This window comes from Procambarus clarkii, chromosome 56, assembly GCF_040958095.1.
Source record: "Procambarus clarkii isolate CNS0578487 chromosome 56, FALCON_Pclarkii_2.0, whole genome shotgun sequence".
NCBI classification, from domain to species: Eukaryota; Metazoa; Arthropoda; class Malacostraca; order Decapoda; family Cambaridae; genus Procambarus; species Procambarus clarkii.
The window spans coordinates 21,469,063-21,486,666 of record NC_091205.1 but is presented as its reverse complement, the minus strand read 5'-3'; the positions used below and the strand labels follow the sequence as shown (position 1 = coordinate 21,486,666).

Here is a 17,604-nt window from a genome sequence, read left to right as displayed (position 1 = left end):
TATCAGATAACTGCAGCGGCGATATCGGTAATCAGGTCGTCAATAAATGTCGGGCCAAGGCACGCAGCTTCGGTTTCCTGTTAGAGTGATTGGCTATCTGGCGACACAGTTGCAGTCAGGCGCCCAGCTTAGTGTATTGCCCACCAGGAGACACATTTGCCGTCAGCCACCTAGCTGAGTGCGAGTGGCTGCCAGTAGACAATCATCATCCGGCCAAGATGAGTGCAAGAAAGTGGTTGTCAGTGATGCTGCTGGTTGTGGGGCCGTTGACGTTAACTACAGCTCAACTACAGCCTCAGGTACTGGACTGACAATGTAGCTATTTAACTCACTGAGTTTTGTGATCCATTCTAACAAGGAATTATAGAGGAAGCAGACGATGATAACTCGTGGTTTAAGAGAAATATAATCTATAGCAATCGAATTTATTACAATTGGAGAGTTTAGAAATAAGATGAATAATGAACATTTTGGATGCTGAACTATCGATATAACAAGAACGAACAGGGTAATAATATATAACTAAAAATAACAGTGACACAAATATTTGTTCAATTCTTCATTGTAAATGCATCAGTGTGTATGTACAGCATTAGTGAAAGTTATAATAAAGCTGTGACTTGTACAAAGCGCTCTTGTGAACCCTTGAACAGCAGATCTGGGAGAGACGTCACTGAGACGTCACAGACGTTTGAAGGAGGAGGAGGAGCAAGATAAGCAAAAACTGAACACTGATTACGACCTTTCTCCTCTAACTGCCTCAAAATTTTTCTCCACCTCTGCAATTCTTTTTCTCCCTTTACCATATCCATTCACATCTCTCTCTCTCTCTCTCTCTCTCTCTCTCTCTCTCTCTCTCTCTCCCTTCTCTACCTCCTTTTCTCTCATCTCATTACCCCCTCCCTACAACTTCATACCCTCCTACCCCTTCCCCCGTCTCAACATCTTAGACCTTCCCTACCTCGACATCCTCATCTAGGTCTTCTACCATCTTTTATTTCCCAACTCTTCTTATAATGTTCTCTCTCTCTCGATCCCAAAATCTCCTCTATAGTTCTACTTTTCTTGATTCCTATCCTACACAATCCCTCTAACCTTACCTCTCTACTCCTTTGCACTATTACAACCTACCTTTCCTCTCCCCTTCAAATTTTTCTCCTTCCTCTACCTCAGTCCGCCCTGTGGATTTTTCTTTGTCGAAACCCAAGAAATACAGGAACTAATCTGGAATCTCAGTTCCAGTGTTAGGGAAAAAGACAAGCTAATAGTCTGATAGAAAATATCATATCGACTCTACTACAATATCCCACACAACCAAATTGCTCGTGTAGTCATCAGGGAATGTACACATAGACCTCACTAGTCTCATGCACGATGGCCTAATCCATAAGTTAACAATATTTAAGGATAAAACTGGCTGCTGCCAAGCTGCCGAGGAACTAACTGAAATTCAGGTCATCAAAATAATTTTGTCCAAAGTATTATCTATCATTTTTACCCTATAAGTAAAGTAGGAGCCACAGGGCTCCTACCACACCCGAGTACTGTTGAACATATATGTAAATAACCTCCTCTCTTGTACTAACCTACCTGCACAAGCCCCCATACTTCAGTATTACTAACATACACAAACTAACAACGGCAGTTCTCATCCTCTTGGCTTCCCCGTCTCCCACATGATATTTATTTTCCATTTCCCAAATTCCACTATTTCTAACCCCCCCCCCTTTCCACCTCCTCCCCCCATCCCTACACACACCCCTCGGTCATAAACCCCCCCCCCCCCCTTTCCACCTCCTCCCCCCATCCCTACACACACCCCTCGGTCATAAACAAATACCAACAAATAATGTGTTATTACTGTAATGTCGTAGGTATTTGCAATACAATTTTTTCGAAATAATATTAATTAAACAAAATTGCACATTTTAAGGCACTCTAATTTTCACTTTAACACTTAATTTTTGTTTTCCAGGATGACGAATATGAAGGTAACTGGAGATATCAACTGGTAAAGTGTTATAAGTTGCCTTATATTCGTAGTGAAGAAACAGGAACGATATGGAGAGCTGATGATAGAGAGATAGAGATATTAGGAATAATGTAGGATATAATTAGAAAATAGTGATTCAATCACGTTATATAGTAATGCTGAATGCTCGTGAACGTGACTTTGGCACACTGTAACTTGGCACTATTTTCCTCTGACAATAATCTCTACCCGTCCATGTTGGGCTCGTACCTAAGAGTCATTACTGGATAAAATACAGTGAAGTAAGCCCCAAGCCTTTGACCTATAACCTAGGGTAGACAGAAGGACAGACAGACGATTCCCTTTCATAAAAATAGATGGTCCCTACAAGACAATTGTATAATAAATATTGATACATGAAAATCCTCCTAAAAAACTTAACAAATCTAGTTTTCCCTTTCCAAATTTTCTTCAACATACCAGTTAGATTTAAAATTTTTAATATTGTTCTAGTTTCTCTGGACTTGAGTTTGTCGGCGGGGACGGAGGACATCTCAGCCCGTTGGAACGAGGTGCCGGAGGCCAGCAGCTACAGCATCACCTGGACTCCGGAGGACAACGGTGGGACGGCCACTGTCAACGGAAGTAGCAACACTCAATACAGTATCAAAGGCCTCAAGGCGTGTACTGACTACACCGTCACTGTCCAGGCCATTAATGAGACCGACGCCGGTGATTCTGAAAATGCAAATGCAACCACGAAAGCAAAAGGTAGATTTATTGCATTTTTTCCTTTTTTTTCCAAAATGCAGAAATAATTTCATGCAATTTATCAAGTTTTTGTAATAAATGTCGGAGGATATGTTACGTTGAAAGTTGCAAGGTATATGATGATATCATTTTCGATATATTAAAATGATTTTGTATAATTGTCAGTGTTCGCTTGAGAGTTAGATTATTTATATTAAGAACATGAACAAATTCTAATGTTTATCATCATATGAGGAAATATCGACATATTTATACACTGTGTTATCAGGGCAGAGAATTATATTCAATAGTAAATTCCAGAGAATTTAGTATATTACTCTTGACAGGAGAACGAAAGATTAGTGTCAACAATTCAGTTTTATAAACGTGCCTTCGATAGACATAAAAATAGACAAAGCACATATTTAAATAATTAATCATATGGAACCCCCAAAAATTAATAAATAGAGTCTTTCGTTAATAAAAAAATCAAACTTGGTTTTCACAAAGTTCTTGTTACCCAGACTTTCAACCAAATCTACTTTATTGTTATAAATGATATAGATATTTATCCTACAACCAAGTTTTGCATTTATTTTATAGCCGTTTCGAGAGTTTACGTCTAAATCATATTTATAACTACTATTTAGACACCTTCTGACTGACATATATTTTCCCTCTTTACGGCTAAATAATGTTATAATTCCTGAAAGTTCAATTGTGTTTAGAGAGTTTATTGTGTGTTGTGTTATTATGTTCCTCAGCATCATAATATTTTGTGGAGAAGCTGTATGATGACGAACCTGGTAGTACTTAAATGTTGAGACGTGATACGTCACTCAGTAATATACTGGGCACAAATGGTCATACCGGGACGATGTTATACCTCACGCTCATGAAAAATATTAAAAAAGCCTTGGTCTTTGAAGTGTGAGAAGTGCTCAAATATAAAGTTAAACCCAGTTAAAAAATATAGTAAATTTACTTCAAAATAAAAAGAAAGAAATAAAACAACACTTGACTGACGAGGCTTTTCTGTTACACAATAGCCAAATAGACACATAAAAGTTACGTTAATCAGTTTACACCATGAGAACAGCTTGGGGCTGGCGACATATGTACACTTGCAACACCACCGAGGGAGCCGGTCGGCCGAGCGGACAGCACGCTGGACTTGTGATCCTGTGGTCCTGGGTTCGATCCCAGGCGCCGGCGAGAAACAATGGGCAGAGTTTCTTTCACCCTATGCCCCTGTTACCTAGCAGTAAAATAGGTACCTGGGTGTTAGTCAGCTGTCACGGGCTGCTTCCTGGGGGTGGAGGCCTGGTCGAGGACCGGGCCGCGGGGACACTAAAAAGCCCCGAAATCATCTCAAGATAACCTCAAGATAACCACAATCTGGGCACAAAACAGCTAGGAAGCAGAAACGTGGCAGCTTGCAATGTTATTTCCTGGAGCAGCTGAGAGAGCTTGTTTTGTCTGTGCAAGTCAGGGGTATTTAACAACAAGAAAACATCCATCTTGCTTCTATCAACCCAACTTGATTCACCATTGTCTATAATGAGAAAAATCCACAGGAGCCGTGATGAGGATTCGAACCTATGCGCTTGTGTATTCCGTGACACGCTCTTAACAACGTAATTGTATATTGTCCCTAATGTTATATATCCCGCCAGATTCCTTAGCGGTCAAGAACTTGACAGTGGTCAATGACAAAAATGACATGACAGTGCTCCTGGCAAGTTGGACCCAGCCTTCGAAACCCGGCAACTGTGATGTGTATTACAAAATATCGTGGAATGACAGTATCAACGCCATGACTGACGAAGTGCCTGAGATAAGTAACTACACCATCGTTGGTTTGACCCCGTGCACACGCTACGTGGTGGGGGTGACGACCAGAACGTCTGAGAACTACGCTGTTTGGCAGTACCAGAATGCTACTACAGGTAAGTACTGTGCAGTATTGATAGATGTGACGTCATGACATTAAAATGAAAGCATATGTTCCAGTGTTCTTTGAGAATTTGTTCACACACACACACACACACACACAGTTAGTGTGTGTGTGTGTGTGTGTGTGTGTGTGTGTGTGTGTGTGTGTGTGTGTGTGTGTGTGTGTGTGTGTAGAAAAAAAATCAGTTAATAGTTAGTAACAGTTGATTGACAGTTGAGAGTTTGTCCGAAAGAGCAGAGCTAAACCCCCCGCAAGCAAACGCAGGTTAATACACACACACACACACATCCAATTACACATGTGTACACTCCTAAACGTACATGAATTCACATAAACACAGACACTCGCCTGACTTAATTAAACGAACTTGCTCTTCAAATGTCTTTGGCAGATCACCCCTCATCTCATGAACATCTCAATATTCGCGTCACCCTCTTCCAACTGTCTGTCACTCACCTCTTTGCCTACTTATCATCACACCGTCTCTACCTCTCCCACACAACTTTCAGACCAGAAGCATCTTCCTGTCGCATATATACACCACAAAATATTAAAATACCACTAGCACACTATGGCAATTATAACCCTGAGTTTTATATAAATATATTTTTTTATACAAATACTTTCTACTCAAACATCTGTGGTTGTTTTTGTTCCAGCTTCTTACAGGCCAAAACAATAATCTAGTAACCTGAATTTTTTTCCTTTACCGGTATAAACTCGATGATTCCTCACTAAATGCTGTTACAGGCTCGCTGGACTTGGGTTTGAGAGCGGACATGGACGAGATCTCGGTGTCTTGGAGTGCGTTGTCGGACGCCACTACCTACAACATCAACTGGAGCCCTGAGGACAACGGTGGGGCGGGCTCTGCCGGCAGCGGCGAAACCAGTTATAACATTTCAAGCCTTGAGAAGTGTACTTGGTACACCGTCACTGTCCAGGCGATGGATGACGCTAACCAGGTCTTATGTTCCAACAATGACAGCATCAGGACGGATAAAGGTAATTTTTTGTTTGTTTACAGAAGTTCATGGTGTTCGCTTCATAATTCTCCAGAAGAATAACGAATTAAACAAGTGCAATAACCTGAAGTGAAAGTTTTTATTAATGCTTTAATTTGCTTAAGAAAGCATTTACGTTGTGTTTGTGATCTCATTCATTTTGGCAGGAATTTGTTATAAATAAATGTTCCTTTCCACGATATTACAAAACCTGGGAAACCACTAAATCCACGGGAAGTCTAGAAGCTCCGATTGAGGCCAGTCTAAATTTTCCTTATAAGTCCTTCCCATGTACTGGCGGGTATTATTTCCCCACTCAAATTTCTCCTAAAAATTAAGGGAACTTGAATGTCACATGATACATATAAATATACTCTTATAAGGAATTTCTAAAACAAGAAGGTTTGACCTTTTCAGATTACTTCGGGAAAAAGGGTTCTTAAATACATAGCTTCCTTATCTGGCTGGTTAACTTCTCATTCGACATTTCTATATATTTTTATGGTGAATTCGACAGGTATTTGTAACGACATGGATTTGATTTAAAAGTAAAAAAAAAATTTAATTAAAGATGTTTTGTCATGTCAATCGTCCTCCTCTCTATCTTGAAATATGTATATATATATATATATATATATATATATATATATATATATATATATATATATATATATATATATATATATGAATGATATTCTGATTTTCACAATTATGTTTTGCCAATTTTATCATGCAAATAATAGTTATTTGTGTATATAATCCAAGTGTTACATGTTACAATTAAAGCACCAATTAAAAGTGTTACTTTTACAAGCACCAACGCACCAATTAGTGTTACAAGCACCAATTAAAATTTCATATATGTACTCTTTCCGAATGACTCAAAGAACATATACACAATGAGAGGCACCTTCGTCCCTGTATGTACACGCTGTGTACTTTTGTTCCAATCAATGTTTATGACTAAAGTAGACATTTTTGGTTGACAGTGAAATATTGCGGTGGCGTTGATAACCTTCATGCGAACGTCAGTCTTTAAAATCTGCTCCAGATTATTGCATAAACATTATAGCCAGGTGTGTCTCGATAAACCAGACATTTGGCAGGACCAGACCCTAATAATCTAACTACTAAATAGATTAAACAAGGAATAACTGCAACGTATGAACTAAGACATAACCAAGATAGTCGTGGCTGTAACCGAACTGATACAGCTTAACATGCTATCAGAATAATAGTGGAATGAATGGGTCCCAGGTTAATGGGAAGATTGCGCCGTAAACACCAAATGAATTACTTCAGTAACCCATTGACAAAGGAATATTATATAAAGAATTTCACTCTCCAGACTTATTTCACTGAGAGTATCATCACTCCACAATATTACACAATTACACTATAGGAAGCTATGACTGCCGGATATCTTAACGCCCCCAACAAAGAAATGTACAACTTATAACTGAAACTGATCAATTATAAAGTAGCATTCAGAGCAACACAACCTCCGCCATTACGGGCTATTCATGCCCGTGCCACCTCTTGGGTGGCTTAATCTTCATCTACCAATCAATCAACACAACCTCTCCGAGTGCCTCACTTTCTCTCCCTGCACTCTCTCCACACCATCTGGCGCCTCCACACCACAATACTTCCACATCTATCCTGACCCCATACACACACACACTCCAGACTCTTCACGACGGGCCAATATTAATCTTACTACACCTTATCACTGGTGCTGAACACCCTAATGCAGTCAATTATTCATTCATTTATTACTAACCAATTTTAGTGACCTGAAGATCACAATGTTCAGGTGAACACGGACCGAATGTGTCACCCCGACTCACACGTATAGATATATCCGCCTTTCCAACACAATATACTCAGTAAAACAATTTCCTAATATGACAAATAATACACAACGTGCAATGATAATATGCAAATAAACTGAAAAAGTGCAATATTTAAATATGATAATTTAAGATATACACAAGTGGCCACAATTTACATACATCTATATCCAGCAGTATAACAAATGAATGCACTACTCCACGGTAAAACAATATATTATAGTATACAATGTAATATTTCCATCATTATAGCATAAAAAAGTAATACATGAGCGAAATTTAAGGATATACGTAATTTGGCTGAGCGGCGAGACATTATTTCAAGTTACAGATGTGTTAGTACTCGTTCGTAACCTTCAAAAAATCCAGAACTCAAACGATTGTTTAATTATCCATAATATTTTCCTCTCAACATGCGTAATAGAGCTCTAAGACCTTTTCTAAACAACGTTTCAGATTTGTTGCAGTTGAGTTTGTCGGCGGGGACGGAGGATATCTCAGCCCGTTGGAACGAGGTGCCGGAGGCCAGCAGCTACAGCATCACCTGGACTCCGGAGGACAACGGTGGGACGGCCACTGTCGACGGAAGTAGCAACTCTCAATACAGTATCAAAGGCCTCAAGGCGTGTACTGACTACTCCGTCACTGTCCAGGCCATTAATGAGACCGGTGATGTTGGGTGTTCGGAGACCAGCTCAAGAATCACGAAAGCCAAAGGTATGATTGCATTAGTTATATGTAATCATTCGCTTTATTTTCTAATCATATCGCATAATTATGCTATTAATGAATGTCGGTTGTATATGTATGTTGCAATCTGTAACACAATGTTATCAATTAAATAAAAAAATTAACAAGTATGAGTGATAAAAGAATTTATTCAACAAGTGTTGGAGGTGAATCCAACACTTGTTGAATAAAATGTTGGTGAATCCATGGTGAATCCATGAATCCTTTACATGGTGAATCCATGCAAAGATCTTTTTTGAGTGGCTTATTGCCCGGTTAGTTTGGGTCTGGACCTGATTATCATAGATTTCCTTAGCAAGAGGCAAACAGAAATCAAGTCCCGAAATATTTGGGACTTGATTTCCAAGATAAACTCTCATCTTTAGATAAAAATTCTACCAGAAGAAAATTCAAATAACTTTATCAGGATAAATTGTTTTAGATAAATCATTGCCTAAATTTAACAATTTACGTTGATAAACAAAGATTTAATGGTAGCAATCCTTTGTGTTAATATTTTCACTTAACTTAACGGCCAGAAATTTATAATTAATGCCTGATAAAACAGAAGAAAACGATAGCAACAGTGAATCATACGACTTATTATATATCATTAACTTTTTCTGTGATTTACCATATTGGTCTCGACTATAACCCTTCCATCCTGCTTCCTCCATCCATCACAAATCCACTTCGGGCTCACCATAGCCCGTGCTACTTGGAACTTTTGTTCCAAGTAGCTGAATCTAAAAACAACAACAACAAAAAGCCATCCATCGTGTTTCCATCACCCAAACATGATTTACCATTGGCTATAATGAGAAAAATCAACAGGAGCTGTAATCAGGATTCGAACCTATGCGTTGGGTATTCCTTGACACTCTCTCTAGGCAACGTTAATATGTATTGTCCCTAATGTTATACCTCCCGCCAGATTCCCTAGCGGTCAAGAACTTGACAGTGGTCAATGACGAAAGTAACATGACAGTGCTCCTGGCAAGTTGGATCCAGCCTGCGAAACCCGGCAACTGTGATGTGTATTACAAAATATCGTGGAGTGACGGTGACAACACGAAGGATGACGAATTGACTGACATAAGTAACTACACCATCGTTGGTTTGACCCCGTGCACACGCTACGTGGTGGGGGTGACGACCAGAACGTCTGAGAACTACGCTGTTTGGCAGTACCAGAATGCGAGTACAGGAGAAACTGGTAGGTGTACTTATGGGGTGTTTCTGACACTAAGGATTTGTGTCAGGTCCGTAAGTGTATAGTTTCTTAGTGTTTTTTGTTTAACTTTTGATGTGGGTAAATTCATTGGCATAGTAGACACAACTTGTTTACATGTGCACCCTAAATGTTTGACATGTGAACCCTATATAGTTTACATTTAAATAGTGTAAATGTGGTCAATATGTGTGTATTTTGGGATTTTCGGTGTATAAGTATTGTCCCACCATTTTTTTCGAAGTCCCTTGGCTTTTTTTCGACTACACGCTTCTATCTACAAATATCTGTCAGTTTCTAACCAAAGATTGCTTAATGGAACCAAATGCAATTTCCTTAATTGTTTATGTTCTCATATTTTCTTTACATTCTCTAGAAAGGCGAACAGTTAGGGTTGACTAGATTTAAAATTTACAAGTGGATGAATGGGCGTAACAAAATGGCTATTAAAAAGGTATTAAATATATCGACACAAAACAGAACGCGAAACAATGGATATAAATTTGGATAAGTTTAGATTTATGAAAGAACTACGCATATACTGGTCTGGAAACAGGCTTGTGTTACGGTAATCTCCTGCTTAGGCGGAAGATCCTGCCTGTTCCCTTTACAGCCTATTCACAAACGTATCTGCATGCTCCAATCATCAGTGACAATAATAATACGTGCACAGTGTCTGGACAGACACTACCCTCCCTCCACCCTCTAGTACCCAAGACACCTAGGCACCTGCTGTCTGGGCAGAGACCCAGCGCCACTCACTAAGTACTTGGTTAATTGCCGGCCGATGGTCACCCACAACATCAGCGCCATCTATGCTGGCCTGGCCCCCATATATAAGGAGCTTACCGACGTCCAGTCCTTCAAGTTACAGCCCCGCTTCTGTGCCAGGTAATTCCACAACGGGCTCACTATAGCCCGTGCTACCTGGAACTTTTTGTTCCAAGAAGCGAATCTTAAACAACAACAAGTCCAGTCCTCAGAATACTCTTCGTGTTCCAAGCTGCAACATTTACACTCGCTCCCCCAGGGTGTCCGTAGGCTTAAGCAGCTCTTGTATAAAGTATTAATTTGCACCTCTCTTTTGCTTAACGTAACAACTCACCTGTGTTTATATTTCTTTTATATTTTATATTGTGTTTTTGCTAAGTGGATAAGGGGCTTTGTTTCGTTTGTTATTAAAGTCACTTTTGTTTTATTAAATGTTTAAGTGTTTATTTGTTTTTTTCGCGCAGCTCTCACACAGTAGAGGTCACCAGCAGTCTTATTTACTTTATTTTGCTGTTTTTATTTATTGTGATTGGCACAACACCAGCCAGAATAGCCACTGCTCTATTTTCAGATTAACGTCACACTTGATTTATAGATTTGAACAGGCTTGATTTTATTATTATAAATAATAACATAACCGGGCAACATTACAGACATTGGATTAAGTGATTATTTCACTCATATTTTGAAATGTATGAATGAGTGTGGGTTTATATAAATAGGAGCTGCCTTGCATCATGGGGCCAATAAGTCTTCTGTAGTTAATTAATTATTATGTCTTAATGTATGAGTGAATTTGGTACCAGGGTTGCTGTGGAAGAATTTACCAGGTAAGTCAATTAGCCTGTAAGGTTGGAGGACATATGATCCCTACCTGTGAAATTATGGGTACGTCATTTAGAGAACTATTTTAGCTCATCTCTGTAGCAGCATATTATAAAATGTTCTGCAATTTTCTTGTATAGAAAAAATAAGCAATTTTTGGGATTGTGATCGTATATAATACATTGTTAATATTAGATTATATAATTATACTTGATTCGAATTATTGTTTCATATAATATAAATGAAGATTTCAATGTCACATGAATAATGGGCTGATCGGGTCTCTCTGTAATCTATATGGCATGTATTGGCTTGATGAGAAACAAATAGTAAGCTAAGATGTCTATGCTCGGTTAAAATGGTTACCATGTGCCTTGGTAACAACACAAGTAGTGATCTGACTGAACACTGCAATTACAGATCTAAAATAATTGTAGATGTGTGGGGGTGGATATGCTCCTCTATAACCAGATTCTAGATAACACAAGATGTAGCAATAAATGGATATGAAAAGGGAAATATTGATAATGTATAAAGTGTATTAAAGCAAAAATAATGATGTGAAATGGATATGTTCAAATACTAGTTCAGAAACGGGGTTGTGATTTGTGGAACAGATTACCTGATATAATGAAAGGATTACCTGATTTAAGCATAGCATGGAGATATTTTATATGAATAAGTTTGGGTGCTGCTAAGAACAGGTTCTTTAATTCTTAAGGATGAGATGATTAGCTTGAACACAAGTGGAATATTCGTGTTAATTATAGGGTTAAATAATAATGGAATTATAGAAATGGGTTAAATTAATGTTTAGTTGCTAACAGCAAGACGAAAAAATGTTTGGTGCCATTATGTGGAGCAATAAAAATATTTGGTACCATTAAGAAATCTTTGATTAAACAATGAAAGATATCTGTGGACAGATGCATGCAGTCAAAAAAAAAGCCAAGGGACCCCGAAAACTTTATTGACAAAAGCCAGCCACTGTGACCTCGAAAGTAAAATTGCAGGCCAATATCCGTGCAGTGATTAAAGCAAAACGCACGGTCATTGGCCTCATTTGCCCTACTTGGGGTGTACATGTCAACAATATAGGGCATAACCTGCAACAAGTCCGAACTAAAATGATTACCCAATTACATATTATCTTTTTCTGTATCTTTTCCTAGTAGAACTAAATCCTTTTCTGAATAATGTTTTAGAGTTGCTGGACTTGAGTTTGTCTGCGGAAACGGAAAACATCACAGCCCATTGGAATGAGATGCCGGACGCCAGCAGCTACACCATCACCTGGACTCAGGTGGACAACAATGAGACAACCACTGTCGACGTTGTGAACAGTACTATATATACTATCGAAGGTCTCATGCCGTGTACCGAGTACAGAGTCACTGTCCAGGCGATGAATGATACCGGTAATGACGGGTGTTGGGATACCGTCAAGAAACACACAAAAACCAATGGTGAGAATTATAACTATGCTATTTGGGATGAATATCAGAAGTATATTTATTCTATATGCTGTAACAATGTTATAAATTAAATAGTGTACAAAATAAGTAAGTGGGGTAGTTGAAAATCTTCAAATGATCAGTGAGACTTTTTAAAAAAGTCTTCTTTAAAAGCCTTGCTCACAAGGCCAAGTAGTATTCTGGCTATTAGGAATAATATACATATTTTGCGTACTTAGGAGCCAGAACCGTACAACTTGATCTAGTAAAACAGGTATGATATGCCTAAGAGAACGACCCGACAACACTTGGTGGTACGCTTGGGCATAGCTATTTCATCGAATCACCTCACGAATCACCAAGTGCTGTCGGGTCGTTGGGGATATAGCCTCGGCTCCCAATGACTTTTGTACAGTCATGGTTGGTCGAGTGGTTAAGCTACCGGTTACGCCATGGTGCATAGTGCTCCTGGCTGTCTGGGTTCGAAGCCTTCTGGGGTGTGGAGTTTTCAGTTGCATATTGGCATGGGGACCATTCAAGCTTATTTGCATTTGTGTTGCTCACGTAGCCCCACAAAGTGAGGTGATTCGATGAAATAACTACGCCCAAGCTCACCACCAAGTGCTGTCGGGTCGTTGGGGATATAGCCTCGGCTACCAATGACTTTTGTAAAGTCACAGCTGGTCGAATGGTTGAGGTACCGGGTATGCCATGGTGCATAGTGCTCCTGGGTGTCTGGGTTAGAAACCTTCTGGGGTGTGCAGTTTTCAGTTATGTATATATAATGATGACAAATATTCTCTAACACCTGAACTAATACTCCATTCTGACACCTGAACTGGATTTTACAGCGACGCTCTCCGTTTCTTGCTGGTCGGCGTTAGATTCCTACTGGTCCAAGTGTTTGGGCACCATTTCTTCACTCCGTCCTCATATCCTAACCATTATCCAGTCCTTGCATCTCTCCCATGGGCTGTACAGGCTTATTTCTTCCCCATAATACTTCCCTTTGTAAATACTAATCCCATGTTTCCCATCACAGCTCCAGAATCTTTTAGAGCTGAAAGTATTAAAACGAAGAAGGTTACCTTGTCTTGGAGTGACGCCAACACGGAGTGCCAGGCACTGGGGTACCAGCTCTCGTACGGCACTACAGTGGTCAATGTGTCCGCCACCACTCACCAGTATACTGTGACGGGCCTTAAAGCTAAGAAGTCATACAGCTTTTCTCTGAAGGTATGCACTGTATAGCTGAGGGCGTGTACAGTATAGCTGAAAGTGTGTACTCTAAAGTTGAAGGCGTGTGCTGCAGAGCTGGAGGCAATTTTTTGCTGTTAAAAATTATTTGTGCAAAATTTCTATTACGAAAATTATTTTTCGTTGTTCAGATGCCGCATAAAATGTGGATAATGCTTGTTTGCTTAATGCATCACGTTTGTTTAAGTGTATCAGGTATGTTTAGGGATCTCTGCTATCAAACTGCCATTTATTTTTACTTAGTATTTTATTCTTCATGAACTTCATTGCTCTGTGACGGCTAAACATTCAACCGTGTATGTACCGTTGATGTGTCAGAGAGAGAGAGAGAGAGAGAGAGAGAGAGAGAGAGAGAGAGAGAGAGAGAGAGAGAGAGAGAGAGGTGGAAGAGGAGAGTCATGAAATAAGCTTTTAATTTAATGTGGTGTAGCTTTACAAGGTGTAGGACGTGACCTAACCCCACCACCCTCACCAGACTGTCACCAACTCTGGGGAGAGTGAGAACGTCTCCCTGACAATAAGTACCAAGGTGGACGGCGTAGCTATCGGCGTCGGGGTCTCGGTCGGGGTCCTGGTGGTGGTGGCTGCTGTACTTGGATACATCTACAGAGATAAGCTGAGGTGCTCTCGGGAGGTAAGTAGGAAGGGCCAATACCTGGTAACACTCCAACAATTTTATTAATCTTGTGGTTTGCATTTTTGTAATTTCATAGCCCTCTAGAGCAGTAGTTTCCAAATTTTTTTTTTACTCTGCTCTTTTTTCTAATACTTAAAATTAAAATTAAAAATTAATTAATTAAAAGTAAGTAATTAAAAACCTTACGACTCCCTGCTACACTGTTGTAATTAAAAAAATGGCATAATCAGGATTCTCATCACTTGATAAATCTCGATGATTCCGATAAAATATTTAAAATGAACATCATACTCCTCAAACCAAGTTTTGACCGTTGACTTGGCCGGCTTGGGGGATGTCTTTAAGGTACCTGAAAGCTGTCAGGTCGTTATCTAGAGATGTGGCGATGTGGTCGTTATCTAGAGATGCGATATGTCACGGCTCTAGGTAAGGAGGAGGAGGTTTCATTATAGATTATGATCATAAACTTTTCACAACGTTTTGATAATTGTCAAAGGCTTGCAAGTTTTAGACTTAGAATGAATAATCGCAGATGATTGAAGCACCCGCAGTAACAAATCAGTTCTTCCAAACTTGAGAAACTTAAACCAAGTAACTAGAAAAACTAACTTTAAAATGTAAACTAACTCCTATGATGTTTGGTCAGAGTTATACTTGATAGATTCACCCCTTCTACAGCTATCAATGTAACTTACCACTAAGTAACTTATCAATAGGTAACTTATCACCGAGTGTTATATTCACAGAGTGTAGGTAGCCAATCACAAGGTGCTGGTAACCAATCACGATTTGTTAACATGATGAATTAATAAGCTATTTTGGTGACCAAATATTCGTACCAGTTACATGACGTCATGTGTTAAGACTGATTGTGATGATTTCGGTGAGTGTGAAGATCTAAGTGATTGTAATAACTCCAGTAATTATGAAGACTTGAATGAATGTGATGCCCAATGATTTTGAAGTCCTCTGTGATTGTGGTAACAACAGGGATTGTTAGGAGCTCTGTGACTACATCAGTGACTGATGACTTCAGTGATTGTTTACCCACTGATTGTAAAACTTCACAGATTGTGATAACCTCAGTAGTTATCACAATCAGTAGCTTTGCTCTCGGCTATTACATTTACCATCGTGATTGTATTGACTCCAGTGATTTTTTTAACTGGAGTCAACACAATTATTATCTTGAACCGCTTCTGTTCCTCACGTCTTTAATCATTGTTATATTTAGATTAGAATTTTCAAACGACCAATTTTAATTATTTATATTTTTTTCAGACAAAAAAAGACGTGATAATGTGAACATAACATCACCAGGAGAAAGTCTTCAAGTTCTAGGAAAGTTCTTCAAGTTCTTCAAGTTCTTCTATTTCCTGCCCGAAACGCTTTGCGTAATAGTGGCTTTAGGCATTGTATGTACTAGCTCTTATCTATAAAGCCAACAAACTTTGTAAAATCTCTTTATGTATGTACCTTTGCCCAAATAAAAATTATTATTATTATATTCTACGTGGCTTAACAGCATAAAATATCATTATCATTATATCATTATCAACCTATCATTATGATGAATAATTTAAAATAAACAGGGAAAACTATTTAAAATATATTTATAACATTATCAAATTTATAATATGTTAGAAATTCCTTCCATTTGGAAGAATTGTTAGACTGAAAACGCGTGATTTAATCCTGTTTTACTTATATTTATTTCTTGAAGTCTGAGGCTATGTTCTGAATGATATTGTATACAAACATTTTGGTTATACATTAACATGTTGTAGACAAACGTTTCGATCAGCTGACAACTGTAAACTCATTGGTTCTTCTGATTATATATTCACCCTTATCTATGTTCACTATAACATTATCTCTCGCTTCCCAAGCACAGATACTCGCTCTAACTTGAAAATAATAGTGATTATGGTAATTGTTAATTTTTCTTCAAATTAACTACACCAGTTTATATTACTTCTTGAATGTTTACTGTAAATATATGTTAATACTCTTTACTTAACTGGCCAGTATTATATAATATATAATTCTTTACTTTCCTCATTACTTGTCAGTTATTAACATTAATAAGTTTGTTGTTTTCTGTAGCTTAATAGCTACTGAGTGTTAAATATGACCCATTTTAGCACGTAACTGGTTTTAATGTTAATACAGTTAAACAATGTTCATTTTGGGATTGGAATAGAATTTCTTACGATGTTTTGTGGAAGATGTTTGTGTTGGAGGCTGTGTTGGGATCACGAGACAAGATACTGCTGTTGAAAGCACAAAATGAAGTGATAACTGAATCATATATAGGGGGAATAAATGCCCTGGACAGCAAAATAATTTAATAAATTCATGATTAACATATCAGCTTGTAGTTAATCTTTCTCTGGATTCCACACATTGTACAAATAAATGTAAAAAGGCTAATTATGTGTTATGAATCCCTACTTGGTACCTTTTGATAATTACGTGTATTAACAATAAACATACTGTAAATATTACTGCATGACAGACACCGTTTATATAACATTGTTGCATCACAATATGTTATTTACGTGTTAAATAACGACTTACAACAACATTGTGTTTGGGAGACAAGTACCTGAGTGTCTGATGACTCCAGTGGCTGGGCATTTTGAACAACTCGCCTGGCGTTCCGCGAGCGCTATGTCATGGGTTCGTATCCTGGCCGGGGAGGATTTACTGGGCGCAATTCCTTAACTGTAGCCTCTGTTTAACGCAACAGTAAAATGTGTACTTGGATGAAAAAACGATTCTTCGCGGCAGGGGATCGTATTCCAGGGACCATAGGATTAAGGACTTGCCCGAAACGCTACGCGTACTAGTGGCTGTACAAGAATGTAACAACTCTTGTATATATCTCAAAAAAAAAAAAAGTTATCATGTCTGGAGTTATAGTGCGGAAAAATATATTACTGTGTTTACCATGTGACATCATATACCTGGATTTATAAAAAAAACATAAATAAAGCTGGATTTTAAAAAGCTGGATTTTTTCAATGCAAGGACGATCTTGCACTGGAAAGAACGTCATTGGCAGTCGGGGATAATTCTATAGAGATGTCGTCATCTGGTGACGATTTTTTCAACGGGCTCACCATAGCCCGTGCTACTGGAACTTCTTGTTCTGGGTAGCT

General features: G+C 38.6%; 1 protein-coding gene across 1 annotated transcript; it reads left to right on the top strand.

Moving 5' to 3' along the window:
* Positions 1-54: 54 nt before the first annotated feature.
* Positions 55-16,873, top strand: LOC123770703 (tenascin-R). Its single transcript, XM_045762808.2, has 11 exons — positions 55-299; positions 1,976-1,991; positions 2,486-2,743; positions 4,399-4,671; positions 5,430-5,684; positions 7,993-8,253; positions 9,200-9,481; positions 12,298-12,558; positions 13,589-13,782; positions 14,279-14,437; positions 15,722-16,873. Exons 1-11 carry the CDS (start codon positions 219-221, stop codon positions 15,743-15,745), a joined length of 2,064 nt encoding a protein of 687 aa, XP_045618764.2. The 5' UTR covers positions 55-218; the 3' UTR covers positions 15,746-16,873.
* The last annotated feature ends 731 nt before the right edge of the window (positions 16,874-17,604 follow it).

What these genes read in the sequence shown, in the direction of transcription:
- LOC123770703 (XM_045762808.2), top strand. Translation starts at nt 219, where the DNA reads ATGAGTGCAAGAAAGTGGTTGTCAGTGATGCTGCTGGTTGTGGGGCCG. An exon ending in AAGAATCACGAAAGCCAAAG is followed by an intron (nt 8,254 to 9,199) that starts GTATGATTGCAT and finishes ACCTCCCGCCAG; the next exon opens with ATTCCCTAGCGGTCAAGAAC. An exon ending in GAAACACACAAAAACCAATG is followed by an intron (nt 12,559 to 13,588) that starts GTGAGAATTATA and finishes TTCCCATCACAG; the next exon opens with CTCCAGAATCTTTTAGAGCT.